Consider the following 16,515-nt stretch of genomic DNA (forward strand, 5'->3'; position numbering starts at 1 on the left):
TGCAGGCCGTACCGCCGCACGAGGGCCCCTGAAGTTCCGTTTTCTTCAGGGGCCCATTAAGTATTTTTTTTTTTTTAATTTTTTTTTATTATTTTATTCCCCGGGGGGGCCCCCGAATCCTATCCTCCCTCCCTCCCTCACCTCGGGGGGCCCCCCTCCCGATATGCGCGGCGGGAGAGCGAGCGAGCGAGCGGCAAATGCAGGAAGTCTTCAGGGCTCTCCAGGCATCCGCTAGAGGCCCAGCCGCTTAGTCTCCAATATGTCTCCAGTTGGAGACATATTGGAGACTCAGCGGCTGGGCCTCTAGCGGATGCCTGGAGAGCCCTGAAGACTTCCTGCATTTGCCGCTCGCTCTCCCGCCGCGCATATCGGGAGGGGGCCCCCCGAGGTGAGGAAGGAAGGGAGGGAGGGAGGATAGGAGTCGGGCCCCCCACCCGGATAGCTACCCACCCGGCTACCTACCTACCCACCCACCAGGCTTCCTACCTACCCACCCGACTACCTAACCACCCACCAGGCTTCCTACCTACCTACCCACCCGGCTACCTACCCACCCACCAGGCTTCCTACCTAACCACCCACCCAACTACCTAACCACCCACCCGGCTACCTACCCACCCGGCTACCTACCCACCCACCAGGCTTCCTACCTAACCACCCACCCAACTACCTAACCACCCACCCGGCTACCTACCCACCCGGCTACCTACCCACCCGGCTACCTACCTACCTACCCACCCGGCTACCTACCTACCTAACCACCCACCCGGCTACCTACCTAACCACCCACCCGGCTACCTACCGGGCTAGTTACCAACCCACCCACCAGGCTACCTACCCACCCACCCGGCTACCCACCCACCCACCAGGCTACCTACCTACCTACCCACCCGGCTACCTACCTAACCACCCACCCGGCTACCTACCTAACCACCCACCCGGCTACCTACCGGGCTAGTTACCAACCCACCCACCAGGCTACCTACCCACCCACCAGGCTACCTAAACCAGGCTACCTACCTACCCACCCGGCTACCTACCTACCCACCCGGCTACCTACCCACCCACCCGGCTTCCTACCTACCCACCCGGCTACCTACCTAACCACCCACCCGGCTACCTACCTACCCACCCACCCGGCTACCCACCCACCAGGCTTCCTACCTACCTACCCACCCGGCTACCTACCTAACCACCCACCCGGCTACCTACCTAACCACCCACCCGGCTACCTACCGGGCTAGTTACCAACCCACCCACCAGGCTACCTACCCACCCACCAGGCTACCCACCCACCCACCCACCAGGCTACCTACCGGGCTAGTTACCAACCCACCCACCAGGCTACCTACCCACCCACCAGGCTACCCACCCACCCACCCACCCACCAGGCTACCTACCTAACCACCCACCCGGCTACCTACCTAACCACCCACCCGGCTACCTACCTAACCACCCACCCGGCTACCTACCAGGCTAGTTACCAACCCACCCACCAGGCTACCTACCTACCCACCCACCAGGCTACCTACCTAACCACCCACCCGGCTACCTACCAGGCTAGTTACCAACCCACCCACCAGGCTACCTACCTACCCACCCACCGGGCTACCTACCTACCTACCGGGCTAGTTACCCACCCACCCACCAGGCTACCTACCCACCCACCCACTCACCCACCCACTAGGCTACCTATCCACCCAACCACCCATGGGAGCTGCGCGCCGGATGGAGGCTGGGACAGGAGGTCTGCTGCTGCAGGTGAGTAAATGTTTTTGTTTTATTTATATTAGCAGGTGTATGTTCTGGGCAGGTCTGCCACATGATTGCATGTATTTTCTGGGCATATCTGCCGACATGATTGCACGTATTTTCTGGGCATATCTGCCGACTTGTTTGCACGTATTTTCTGGGCATATCTGCCGACTTGATTGCATGTATTTTCTGGGCATATCTGCCGACTTGTTTGCACGTATTTTCTGGGCATATCTGCCGACTTGATTGCATGTATTTTCTGGGCATATCTGCCGACTTGATTGCACGTATTTTCTGGGCATATCTGCCGACATGATTGCACGTATTTTCTGGGCATATCTGCCGACATGATTGCACGTATTTTCTGGGCATATATGTGTATTTTCTTGAGAAAACCTGCACAATTATGTGAATTTTCTGGGGAAAGGGTCACCAAAACTTGGGCCCACTGTCTTTGCGTTGCACTTTTCAAGGGAACCTGAGGTGAGAATAATATTGAGGCTGACATATTTCTCTCCTTTTAAGCAATACCAGTTGCCTGGCTGCCGTGCTGGTCCTCTGCCTCTTATTATTTCAACCATAGACCCTGAACAATCATGCAGCAGGTCAGGGGTTTCTGACAATATTGTCAGAACTGAGAAGATTAGCTGCATGCTTGTTGCTGGTGTAATTCAGTTTATTACTGCAGCCAAATAGATCAGCAGGGCCGCCAGGCAACTAGTATTGTTTAAAAGGAAATAAACCCTCACCCCGGGTTCGCTTTAAGTTACAGTTAGCTCCGCCCTCATCCGGTCATTGCCACACCCATTTTTTGCCGCCGCGCTACGCGCCGCAGGCTCTATCCACTATTTTTTGCCGCGGCGCGCTTAGCGCGCCGCAGGTTGTAGCCACGCCCATGTTTTGCCACGGCGCGCTACGCGCGCCGCAGGTCATAGGGGGCCCACAATTACAATTTTGCACAGGGGCCCACTGCTGGCTGTGTCCGCCACTGATGCGACCTTAACGTAGCACCTAACGCAACGTCTTGGTGTGTAACTAGCCTTAAAGTAATATTCCCCTCTTCAGTGGAATCAATGTTCCATTGCCCGCTCGCTGGAATGAGGGCTCAGTCCTTGCTAGGGATGCTCACTCGGATTCCGCAGAATTGACATTTCCGTATTTCTGATTGGAAATCCGCAATTCCGATCGGAATTCAGAAAACAGAATTCCGCAGTTTACCGCAACTCGTTAATTTTAGCCCAAGCACAGAACTCGGAACCATTGGACCAATCAGAGGATGCACAATTTTAATTTTGAAACCAATCACAAGACTGATTTTATGTTTTTCCAATTCCCATTTTTCTGATTTTCTGTTTTTTTTTTCCTGATTTTTTGCATTTGCTGATACAAAAAAATTACTAATATAATACAGTACTCCTTGAAAATCAGTAAAAGGAAAATCAGAAAAACAGAAATCGGAATTTACGCGGAATCGGAAATGGGCATTTCGCACCATCCCTAGTTCTTGCTTTGCTCAGACACATTTTTATTCTAACACTATGTATACACCTGCTGGCATTGCACACCAGGAGCTAGAAAAACTCAGGTTGCCAGATTAGTGCTGTTGGTGGGTATCACAGGGTTAAGTTATGGCTGCATGAATTTGCACATGCTCAGTAGCATTTATTTTGTATGCTATTTCGATGGGTGTGCTGAAATGTTGGAACACCGGAATGGGCGTGGCTAGCAGCAGCTAGGTGAGGGGGGCGGAGACCGAGATGCATTAGCTAAGGCTGGTCGGAGCTACAGTGTGGCTCACTGGCTCACTGGGAGTAGGGCGGGCTATTGGATGCTCCCTGATGAAGTAATTGTGGGCGGAGTAAGGGGAGAGGCTTTGGGGAAGGCTGTTACTTTGCACGAGGCGAACCTGAAGCAGGTTTATGGGCGGTGCAGCAGCATATGGGCGGGTTGAGGCTGGCCTAGTTCCTTCAGCATTCCGTCACTGTGGTGGGCGTGAGGAGGCGGTCCGAGTGCTCCTTACAACCGCAGGAGGGGAGTTGGGGGTGTGTGTGGGTGGTGTGAAGCCGGGGTTATCTCCCCTCACACTGAGCAGGATGAGAAAAGGTGGGCGGGTGTAGGCGGTGTGGAGGCGGGGCGAGGTCGCCTCACACAGCCGCAGGAGGGGAGTAGGTGGGCGGGTCTAGGCGGTGTGGAGGCGGGACTAGCTCCCCTCACACAGCCGCAGGAGGGGTGTACGGACTAGAGCAGAACGAGTCTCAGGGAACAAAGAGCCGGTGGTGCTGGGGAGCCTCTGCAGCGAGAAGCTTGGACTGGTCTGCAGAGGAATCCCCCGGGCACACGGACGATGAGCAGGGGACATGCGGGGAGCCGTAGCTGCCTCAGGGCTCCATAAAATGGATCAGCGCGGCACAGCCTGAGCAAGCCGTGTCCCCCGCACATCTCCCCGGACCCCAATGAGAGAGCAGCCGGCAAACATGGCTGCTGTCATCACTTACAGCCCACCATGGTGGGTGACCCTTCTCCACCGACTCCCCCATCTCAACCTGCAATGGGAGACCCTCAATGGGGACTTCAAACCTGAGGATCCTGATTATCAGCAGGTGAGACACCTGTGACACTGACAAATATCATGAGACATACATACATATGAGCATGTAAACACACATATTATATATATATATATATATATATATTTCTGCAATGTGAAATGTGCAGCAGCAGGGTGTTCTGGTGCCCATTAACGCTACCACCTTCAGCGAAGAATCGCCCGGGCGATCAGGTAATGCAATCTGCAATAAAATGTCGCAATATATCGGTTATGTTACTGTCAAGAAACCTGTGCTTCCTATCCTTCACATCTGATTATAAGAACGTTTTTTCCGATTTGACTAAATTGTCGTTGAACAATTACAATCAGAATTCTAAAACAGTCGATTTCGGATATCAAAGAAGACTTATTTTCTGCAAAACCGATCTCCTGTATCTGATCGCTTATATGCTGAAAAATGTACCGTCAGTGGGCACCTTTAGAGGCACTGGTATGATGCTGACACCTCTGTTATGCTGACATGATCTCATTCTTTTGTTCTGCTAGTATATCTTTTCATGCTGTGATTTGTTTTTGTTTTTTTTCCCCTTATCCTGGAAAAGTCTGGGTTTGGTCATATTCAGCCAGGGAAGATCATGCAGGGATTTCTGGCTTCATATTCCAAATAATCACAACCCTGGCAGGCTGGCTGCTGTGTCTGATGGGTAGATAGTGTTAAATTAGGATACAATCACAGTAAGTGCCTCCTAGTGTGACAGCATTTGTAAAGGTTGTCCCTTCAAGCAGGGGGGGAGTGTACCCTCTCTACCTGGCTGGGAATCTGCTTAGTGAATAAAAGCCTCCAAATTAAACTGTGGTCTGGAATGTATTTAATATTAAATGTAATTGATTTGATGAGAATTCAGCTCCGTAGACTTATCAGAAGAATTTTGTAATTTAGCACCCTTTTGATATTATTGCGGTTTATTATTTACGCAATAGGTTGCTGTAATATCGTAACGCTTTTATTCGATCTATGATCCAGTTCATAGTTTGCATTTGTAAGAAAATGACTGTCAGTTCAATATTTGTGAATTCTTGTAAAAATGGCCGACATAGCTGTGAGTGTGTGTGTGTGTGTGAGCTGCATTCGAGAGACCTACATAAGATCATAGAAATTCTTCCATATGAGTCTATGCATGGTTTTATGTATGTTTACATGTGCATTATTATTAATTATTCTCTGACTTGCTTAGATGTATTGATAATAGACTGATGGTTTCTGTACTGGTTTGATATATTTTTGTTTTATTTGTCATGTTTGTGTACCGTGCATCTTTGACTAGTGCCATCAGGATTGTACATTTAAACAGACTGATTTGTGACAGTTGGGACTGGCAGTAATGCAAAAATTCATACATTCTGCTTTCTCTATTAGCTTTGGTTCAGTAACAGGTAATGGGAAGCTGTGACCGCTCAGGGAGGAACATTGTCACTTACTTACTTTTTCTCAGGTTGGCATAGATCAGACCAACCATTCATACATTTTAGGCTGGACATTGACATTGACTGATTATTTGGAGTATTTTCACCAGACCAGTGCACAGGCATATATGTTTGGTTTTGCACGTGTGTCATTTTTCTGTACTAGTTAGGTTTTGGCGCCTCAAAATTTCCACACTGCGTTATTTAAAGGGTACCCGAGGTGACATGATGAGATAGACATGTTTATGTACAGTTCCTAGCACACAAATAACTAAGCTGTGTTCCTTTTTTTTCTTTCTCTGCCTGAAAGAGTTAAATATCAGGTGTGTAAGTGGCTGACTCAGTCCTGACTCAGACAGGAAGAGACTACAGTGTGACCCTCAATGATAAGAAATTCAGACTATAAAACACTTTCCTAGCAGAAAATGGCTTCTGAGAGCTGGACAGAGATAAAAAAAGGATCAATAGTTCATAAATTTTAGCTCTGGCATACTTCAATGAATGTGTCATTGAGCAAAAACAATAAAACAGTCACAACTTAAAAAGTAGATGTAAACATAAAATAAAACTGTGGAATATCTTAAAAAGTAATTTTTAGGAGAAGGAAGATAGATACAATTGTTTATTTCATTAGTTTATTTTCGCCTCGGGTGTCCTTTTAATATCCAGTTCGGTGTGAGTGGATTAAGCTTTGTAAATAAACTAGTTAGTAGTATTTTCTTTCCACTCTCAGCAAATAACCAGTGGCTCAGATGTCTTCTCTGGGGAAACAGTTTCTTGCTGAGAAGTCCATAAAGTCTTCATGAGTGGATGACCGTTATCTGATGCCTCTGGGAACCTCTGGCTCTTTATTCTGCAGACATACAGTAGTGAGCCAGTGGCAGGATGACAGTTCTTTTGGCTGTCCTTCCATTGAACAAGCTTGGCCACAAACTTTGCTGACTGTTGTCTGCTGAAGCGGTGCCTAGTTGCAGTTTTTCAGCACACTTTTGCAGGGTTGGGATTTGAGTGAATGGGTATCCATAGATACATAAAGTATACCAGTGTTTATATGATTAAGTGCATCCTAGTGGTCCAGTTATTTGCAGATGGTGTTCTTTTGACCGAGGTAAAGCTTATTTCTTTGGTTGTTTGCTTGGTTAGTTGATTTGGCTGACCCAAGTTTCATGCCTGCTGCTGGGCTGTTGAACTTAAAACACACACACACACACACACACACACACACACACACACACACACACACACACACACACACACACACACACACACACACACACACACACACACACACACACACACACACACACACACACACACACACACACACACACACACACACACACACACACACACACACACACACCCCCCCCCCCCCCCCCCTGACTATCGTCTAAACTTAGTCTGTTGGATGATAGTTGGCAAACGACTAGATAAGTGACTGATAACAAGCGATTTGCCCGATACAACAGGTGGCTCTACTCACATGACTGTTGGTTGGGCTGTTATCGGGCAGTTGGCCACGTGAGTACAAGTCGCTTGTACTTGTTTTAAATATGGCCATATCATGCAGTCCATCGTTTCGCTTACATGCGCAGTTTGAAAATTAGTTGGTCGTTTAGTTTGTATGGCCGTATGGAAAAACAGGTTGTGTCAATGGGTTGTCATTCAGTTGGTTGTGCACTTTGTTGTGTGTATATGAGCTTTAAAGTGGATCTGAGATGAACTTTTACTCATTGCATAATTGTGTTCCTTTCCAATTGTTTATAGGGCATTCTTCAAGCCAAATACTTTTTTGTTTTTGTTTTAATGCTCTAATTCCCTATAAATGAAAGAAGCCACGCCCACAGGTTTTCAGAGAGCCAAGGCACTTTCAGACAGTAGCAAGGGCTCATGGGAGCTCAGTCTGGGCAGGATGAGGGGGAGGTATTACTAGCCAGAAATTTCAGAGGCAGAGGGGAGGAGGGATTAGGTTTTTTTGCTCAAGATGCAGATGAGCCTGCTTCTGTGTAATGTTTACAAACAACATGGCTGCTGTCATTGTATCACAGGAATAATCAATCATATTCTATTAAAGCTGTTTGCAGCTAGATTTGCTGTGTAAATTATCTAAAGGTGGCCATACACTGGGTCGATTTGCCATCAGATCCGACCAACAGATAGATCCCTCTCTGATCGAATCTGATCAGACAGGGATCGTATGGCCACCTTTACTGCAAACAGATTGTGAATCGATTTCAGCCTGAAACCGATCACAATCTGTGGAGCTGCTGCCGCCCGCCTGCATACATTACCTGCTCCAGCCGGCGCGAGTCTCCTGTCACCGCTGTCTTCTTCCCTGCTCCGGCTACTGAACTTCCTGTCCAGGGGAAGTTTAAACAGTAGAGGGCGCTCTACTTCCTGCCAGGACAGGAAGTTCTGTGTAGCTCTGGATCCCGTAGCGGAGAAGAAGACCAGGGGACTCGCGCCGGCTGGAGCAGGTAATGTATTACCCGCTGTATTGCGTCGGTCGTCGGGCATTTCGAACGCCGCTAACGACGCACTCCCGACCCGCCGGCAACCGAGAAAAATCTTCCGCGCGGATGGGTCGACTGGAATCGACGGGAACGATTTCGGACGGAAATCGATCGTTCTGACAGCGGGGTGTGCGCGGTGATTTCATAGCCGTTTCGATCACTGTGATCGAAACGGCTGTATATCGGCGGAAAAATCGTTAGGTGAATGGGCCCCTTAAGCTTTAGATAAGATATATAAAGTTACTTGTTAGTTTTTCATCTCGGATCCGCTTTAAATTGGGCTATGAGGTTGGGTAGATCCCGGCACAGATCTAATTTGATAAGAGATTCTTATAGAGTTTTTGGATTGTAGCCACATATTAAATTGCAAGACAGGTCAACCATTTAAAGGACACCTGACGTGAAAGGGACATGAAGGCTGTCATAATTTATTTACTTTTAAGGCGCGTACACATGCCTGTTTTATTCAAACAACGGGTCGCCAGACCAGCCCGCGGGGCCGTCGTCCTAGCGACAGTTTCCATGTGTGTACAGTCTGTCGGTAGGCTGATAAGGCTGGTTTTGACGGGTCCGCTCGCCAACAGACTGTACACACACGGAAACTGTCGCTAGTATGGCCGCCCCGTGGGTGGGTCTGACGTCCTGTCCTTTGATTGCATGTGTACGCGCCTTTAAACACCAGTGGCCTGGCAGACTGAGAACTATTTGGCTGCAGTAATGTCTGAATTACACACCTGAAAAAAGGCATGCAGGTAATTCAGTCAGAAACATCTGATCTGCTGCATGCTTGGTCAGTGTCTATGGCTAAACGTATTCGAGGCAGAGGATCAGTAGGGTAGCTAGGCACTGTGCATTGTTTGAAGTGTAATACTGTCTTTGTAGTAACAAGTCCCCTAGTTAAAGGTGGCCATACACTGGTCGATTTACCATCAGATTCGACCAACAGACAGATCCCTATCTGATCGAATCTGATCAGAGAGGGATCGTATGGCTACCTTTACTGCAAACAGATTGTGAACCGATTTCAGCCTGAAACCGTTCACAATCTGTGGTGGTGGTGCTGCTGCTGCCGCCGCTCCCCCCCCCCGCCGCATACATTACCTGTTCTGCCGGCGCGAGTCCCGGGTCTCTCTCCGCTCCTCTCCGTCTCCGCTCTGGTCTCCGGCTCCAGCATGCTTCACTTCTTCCTGCCCGGCAGGAAGTTTAAACAGTAGAGCGCCCTCTACTGTTTAAACTTCCTGCCGGGCAGGAATAAGTGAAGGCATGCCGGAGACCAGAGCGGAGACGAGCGGGGGCAGTCGCGCCGGCGGAGCAGGTAATGTATGCAGGCTCTATTGCGTCGGTCGTCGGGCACTCGAACGCCGCTAGCGATGCGCTCTTCACCCGCGGGCGATCGACGGTAATTTTCCGCATGGCGCGATCGACGGGATCGGACGAAATGAATCGAAATTCGGCATGTAACGCGAACGATTGGCAGCAGATTCGATCCCAGTGATCGAATCTGCTGTTGAAACGGCGGTAAATCGGGCCAGTGTATGGCCAGCTTAATATCGGCAAGACGTATGTACAGTACTGTTCAACTGTCTATTACCGCCTCAAGCTGTTAAAATGTTGGAAAATGTTGTAAAGTGTTGTAAAACTTCTGCACAATCGTCTCAATAAAAAGTTTATTGTTAAAAAAAAAAAAAAAGTGTAACTGTCGGGCATAAAATCAAAAATCAATTCTTTATTTTTATCTGGTAAACAAGTAATAAGGATGCTAACCAGGCAATTCCAAAAGTTAAAATCTCTATTACTTTTCTTGTTTATAAATGATCATTCCCCCAGTTTACCTGACTCTTATTAAAATTTGGTCTGACATGTCCAGACGCAACTTGATTACTATAACAAGGTCAGGTAGGTCCTATGTAGTAATGTTTGAATAGAGGCTACCTTTCATGAGAGACAGCAGTGGCTTCATCTCTTTGTGAAAATCGTTAAAGTCATTGGGAATCGTTTATATATAAAAAAAAAAAAAAAAAAAAAAACCTATGGAGAGGGAAGGCTCTGGGTCCTATATAGCCTTCTCCTCTCCCGGTGCCCTTGTTGCAGCTGCTGCTTATCTGTTTGAATCCCCCGTCATGGGGGACTTCGGGAGCCGAGTCCTGAAGATGGGCCACTCCATACTGCAAGTACAGGAGAAAGGGCGCTCGCACGTGCGCAGTATGGAGCGGCTCATCTTTGGGAGGACTCTGCTCCCCAAGACTTCTAATGCCTCCCTTCACAGTGGAAACAGCAGTATTTGACCAAATTGGTTGAATACTGCTACGGGGCAGCCAGTGCTGCAACGGGGACTGGGAGAGGAGCCGGAAGGCTCTATAGGACCCAAAGCCTTCCTTCCCCTTAGGTAATTATCTGGCTTTTTTTTTTTTTTAAACTATTCCTATTCACTTTAAGCCCCTATTCCTCTCCCAGGCAGCCAGCGTAGAAGACCTATTATGTTTACAGATCTTAAATTATCTTTCCGCTAAAATCTATTTAACTTCCTCCTGCATCCACCTTCGTTGGTAATAGTTTACAGTGGCTTGATAGTGTACTTCCTCTGACCAGGGCTGTGGAGTCGGAGTCAAGGAGTCAGAGCAATTTTGGGTACCTGGAGTTGGAGTCGTCGTGATTTTATAAACTGAGGAGTTGGATGATTTTTGTACAAAATCCCCAGTCCTGGTAAATATTAGACTAAGGAGTCGGAACCATTTTGGGTATCCGGAGTTGGAGTGGGTGGTTTCATAAACTGAGGAGTCTGAATTGGAGCCAGAACATTTTTGTACTGACTCCACAGCCCTGCCTCTGATACAGGAGAACAGGGTTAAAATCTCTGCTCTTCCTGTTAAGTAAGCCTGCACCTATTGAGTAGGGATACCTTGGGCAAGACTCCCTAACACTGCTACTGCCTATATAGCGCGTCCTAGTTGCTCCAGCTCTGATGCTTTGATTGCCAAGAGAAAGGTGTGATAAAAATGTTCTGTGTCTCTTGCTCCACATCCTACCGGTAAAGATATTTAGTGTAAAAACAAAAAAAAAAGTGGTAACTTCGTTCATGGGCAGTGTCCAGGCAACTGATTTTGCTTAAAAGGAAATAAATATGGCAGCCTCTATATCCCTCTGGTTACAGTTGTGTCCTTTAAGGGCTTGTTCACAGTACAGTACAGGGAGATTCTGGCATTTGATTTAGTAACATTTCACAGCGCTATGACACTGTAAGGCATGGGACCCACTACCAGTGCTTTTCTAAGTGCTTGTGATTTGTAAATCTCTTGCTAATGTAATGCTGTGGGGGATTTCTTTTTTTTAAATTGCATCCCTCAAGTGGGATCACAAACAGAGCATTATATTAGCAAGAGCTTTTTAATTCACAAGAGCTTAGGAAAGCATTGCTAGTGGGGTTCAGGCCTAAATGGCATTGTTCTCAAATAGGCCAGGTCACACCACAACCATGGTTCTGATAGTGATTTGACCTCTGTAGAAGTCAATACAAAATGCCTGCCAGTGAGATTAGTACCAAGAACTGGTCACACTTGTCAATTAAAGGGGCCCATACACTCAGCCGATTTTCTGGCCGATCGATCCCTATCAATCGATTGCAAATCGGTTGGCCAATCAACCGATCGATGGTCGATTTCGATCGATTTCCATCGAACTGGCAGGGTGGAAAATTTAGGTCGATCTGATGAGATTGCTTATCATTTTGCATTGGCCTTAGTGGAAATCTGATGGCAATAAAATGCCATCAGATCGAATTTCAATAGATTTCAAACTGAAATCTTTCGGAATTCTATCCTGGTAAAAAAAAATGTTCTAAAAACGCATCAGATAGATCATCAGATGCATTTCAGAATCAGAATCAGAAACTTTATTTCGCCAAGCACGACTGGGTCGTGCCCGGAATTGGGCTTGGCACGTACAGGGTACTGATACACGGTATACAGTAGTTACAGATAGAGGGCATGCAGTAGTAACAGAACATTTACAGAAAAAAACAGAACATTATAGAACATGTATGCAGAGGGAGACAATGGCATAAGTTACAGTACAATAAAAGAAACAACCAAGAAGTACGCTTGAGCTATGTGCAAAGTGCCCCAGTGCGTCTAGGTATTGTGGGGTGGGGATAGGCATTTCCATGGTGAGAGTTCAGAAGGTTGACAGCAGAGGGGAAGAAACTGTTCTTATGTCTTGAGGTCCTGGTGTAGATGGATCGGAACCGGAGTTTCCGGCTCGAGGGGAGCTGGTTAAAGAAACGGTAGCCTGGATGTGAGGGGTCGTTGGCGATCTTTAATGCTCTGGTGTTCAGCCTGGAGTGGTAGAGGAGGTCCAGAGTGGGAAGGGATCTCCCGATGATCCTCTCTGCAGATTTGATGACCCTCTGCAGTTTGAGCTTGTCGCTGGCGGAGGAGCTGGAGTACCAGACCAGGATGGAAGAGCATAGGACGGATTCGATCGTGGCTGAGTAGAAATTTGTCAGCAGTTTTTGGGCCATACCAAACTTTTTCAGTTGGCGGAGAAAGAAAAGTCTCTGTTGGGCTTTCCTCTGTGTTGAGGCGGTGTTGGTGTTCCACCTCAGGTCATTGGAGATAGTTGTGCCCAGAAGGCGGACACTGGGGACTCTTTCCACTTCCATACCATCCATGTGGATTGGAGGCGGGGTAGAGGCGCGCCTCCTGAAATCAACAATCATCTCCACCGTTTTTGCTGTGTTTAGGACCAAACCGTTCTCTCTGCACCAGCTGCATATGCTTTCGACCTGGAGGCGGTACGCCTTCTCATCGTTTTTGGTGATGAGACCCACAATGGTCGTGTCATCGGCAAATTTGATTACTTTTACCGAGTCCGAAGTGGATTTGCAATTGTTCGTATACAGAGAGAACAGGAACGGCGACAAGACGCAGCCTTGTGGGGCCCCTGTGTTGGTGATCCTAGGTTGTGAGGAGATGGTGCCTAGCCTAACGACCTGGGACCTGTTGGTGAGGAAGTCCGTGATCCACAGGCGTAGGGTGGGGTGGACTCCTAGCGCAGCGAGATTGTCCTGAAGTATTTTAGGGCTGATAGTATTGAATGCTGAGCTGAAGTCCAGTAGGAGGATCCTGGCGTAGGAGTCCGGTCTATCCAGGTGATCATATACGTGCTCCAAGCAGATGTTGATGGCGTCGTCTGTGGACCTGTTCGCCCGGTACGCGAACTGGTGTGGGTCCAGCAGTCCCTCAGTAGAGTGCTTAAGGAGAGGTAGCACCATGCTTTCAAAAGCTTTCATGATCACGGATGTAAGCGCCACGGGCCTGAAATTGTTGAGGTCGAGGATGCCCTGCTTTTTGGGGACAGGGATAATGGCAGACCTCTTGAAGCACGCGGGAACTTTGCCTTCCTGGAGGGACCTCGTGAAGATGGAAGAGAGGGTGGGAGCGAGCTGACGAGCACAGGTTTTCAGGCAGGCTGGCGACACACCGTCCGGACCTGAGGCTTTCCTAGCATTTAGCCTTAGCAAGTGTTTCAGTACATCCGCCTCCCTCACTGATGGTGGGTGTGAGTAAGGGCCTAGGGCTACAGTGGCAGATTGTGCAGGTGGCTGTGGGAGACCTGCAGGTGCTGGCTGACTCTCGAATCTGCAGTAGAATTCACTGAGACTCTCGGCAAGCTCAGAGCTCGGTGTGGCATGCTGAGGGGGGGGCTTGTAGTTGGTGGCAGCCTTCAACCCTTTCCACACGGCTCGTGAGTCGTTTGAGGAGAGGTTTTGTTCCAGCTTTTCCGCGTAGACCCTCTTAGCGGACCTCAGTTCTCTGTTTAGGTTGTTTCTTGCCTTCTTGTATTCCACCTGGTTGCCGGACTTATGTGCGGCTTCTTTGCTGTGACGTAGTTGTCGTAGTCTTTTTGAGAACCACGGTTTATCATTTGGATACAGTTTGAAGGTTTTTGTTGGGATACAGGAGTCCTCACAGAAGCTGATGTACGAGGATACATTGTCTGCCCACTCGTCCAGGTTAGGCGATTCCAGAGCCTTCCAGTCTGTGCAGTCAGGGCAGGCCTGAAGTTGAAGTTTAGCCTCACTTGACCACACTTTGGATGACTTAATGACAGGTTTTGAGGTTTCCAGGCGCCTTTTATAAGTAGGTACCAGGTGGATGATGCAGTGGTCAGATGAGCCTAGGGCTGCCCACGGTGTCGCTTTGTATGCATCCTTCAGGGCCGTGTAGCAATGGTCGAGGGTGTTGGCACTCCTGGTGGGGCAGGTGATGTGCTGATGGAGGCGGGGCAGCTCTTTGCGGAGGTTTGCCTTGTTAAAATCCCCCAAGATAATGAACAGCGAGTCCGGGAGGGCCGTCTCCCACTGCATGATGGTATCACTGAGATCCCGCAGGGCAGCGTTTACCTCTGCATCAGGAGGGATATACACGCCCGCGAGGACGTAGGAGGAGAACTCCCTGGGCGAGTAGGTTGGCCTGCAATTGATGAGGAAGAGTTCAAGTTCTGGTGTGCATTTCTTGGCCAGTACAGAGGTGGTTGAGCACCAGGCGGAGCTAATGTAGAAGCAGATGCCGCCACCTTTCTTTTTCCCAGAGAGGGTGCTGTCCCGGTCTGCACGGATGAGGCTGAAGCCTGGGAGCTGGAGGGCGCTCTCAGGGATGTCGTCATGGAGCCACGTTTCAGTAAAGCAAAAGACTGGGGTGTTGTTACCGAGTTCCCTTTTGTCGCTGAGGAGTCTCAGCTCATCTAGCTTGTTGGGGAGGGAGCGGACGTTCGCTAGGAGGACCGCAGGGATGGCTGACCGCAGGCCTCTCCTCTTCAGCCTTGCCCGGACGCCTGACCGACATCCCCTGCGGCGCTGGCTACACGGAGGCCAGGGCGCAGAAGCAGTGATTTCCTGGACGTGGCTCCAAACAGAGTTGTACAGGAGCCCATCCTCCGGGTGTGCGGCTGTGATATGTTCCCATTTGAGGAGCTGTGCTCTGGAGCGGGTGGTACGAGGGGGGAGGGGTGGCATTTGGGGCATGGATGGTAAGCAAACTTGTGCAGGCGAGTGCAATAACAGTCTATCAGCCGTGTTGCAATAACAGTCTATCAGCAGTGTGACACAGATGTAAGAGGCATGTGCAATAACAGTCCATCAGCAGTGTAACACAGATGTAAGAGGCATGTGCAAATAACAGTCCATCAGAAGCGGTGTGACACAGATGTAAGAGGCATGTGCAATAACAGTCCATCAGCAGTGTGACACAGATGTAAGAGGCATGTGCAATAACAGTCCATCCGCAGTGTGACACAGATGTAAGGGGCATGTGCAATAACAGTCCATCAGCAGTGTGACACAGATGTAAGTGGCATGTGCAATAACAGACCATCCGCAGTGCGACACAGATGTAAGAGGCATGTGCAATAACAGACCATCAGCAGTGTGACGGAGATGTAAGAGGCATGTGCAAATAACAGTCCATCAGAAGCGGTGTGACACAGATGTAAGGGCATGCGCAATAACAGACCATCAGCAGTGTGACACAGATGTAAGAGGCATACGCAAATAACAGTCCATCAGAGGCGGTGTGACACAGATGTAAGGGGCGAGTGCAATAACAGACCATCCGCAGTGTTACACATATGTAAGAGGCAAGTGCACTAACAAGTCCAACCGCCGTGCGACGCAGATGTGGAGGCGAGTGCAATAACATAACAGTCTATTTAGCAGCGGCGTGACCCAGATGTAGGAGGCATGTGCAACAGCAGCCCAACCGCAGAGTGCCCCGGGTGCAAGGAATACACACTAGATACATGTGCAAAACAAAACAACAGCCCATTCAGCAATGCAGCACAATCCATAAAACTGGCAGCAGTGTACCTTAGATGCCCACAGCACCCAACAGAGGCCCCCGGATATGCCCGGGCCAGTCCGGGAGGGTGGAGGGTGGAACACGGATTCCGGCAGCAAGGGGGGGAGCGGGTCAGCTGATTCCTTCGGCGTGCTCCGCAACAGGCTGTGGCGTGAGGCAGGCTGACATTTACCACGTGGGAGGCCGCAGGGAGCTCCGACGTTTGCCAAGTGGGAGGCTGCAGGGAGCCACGATCTCCTCCCTGAGTGGCGCTGTTGGTGGTCTGCTGGTGCGCTGACAGGGTCAGCTCATCTGCGGTGGCCCCATCTTGCTGCAGGTCGCGGGGGGCTCCGATCCCTTCGCCGAGCGCTGTTGGTTTGCCAGCTGGAGCGGCTCCTCTGTG

The 16,515-nt window shown here is 49.3% G+C and overlaps 1 protein-coding gene across 4 annotated transcripts in view; it reads left to right on the forward strand.

Moving 5' to 3' along the window:
- The first annotated feature begins 3,971 nt into the window (after nt 1-3,971).
- TTYH3 (tweety family member 3) overlaps nt 3,972-16,515 on the forward strand; it is a 191,562-nt gene continuing 179,018 nt past the window's right edge. For 2 of the 4 annotated variants that reach the window (XM_068244469.1, XM_068244472.1), the window contains exon 1: nt 3,972-4,355. In XM_068244469.1, coding sequence (XP_068100570.1) covers nt 4,209-4,355 — 147 coding nt within the window. In that variant the 5' untranslated portion in view covers nt 3,972-4,208. The remainder of the gene's footprint in view (nt 4,356-16,515) is intronic. The other 2 variants (XM_068244471.1, XM_068244470.1) reach the window with 2 other exon arrangements.

This window comes from Hyperolius riggenbachi, chromosome 7 (assembly GCF_040937935.1).
Source record: "Hyperolius riggenbachi isolate aHypRig1 chromosome 7, aHypRig1.pri, whole genome shotgun sequence".
Taxonomy (NCBI): Eukaryota; Metazoa; Chordata; class Amphibia; order Anura; family Hyperoliidae; genus Hyperolius; species Hyperolius riggenbachi.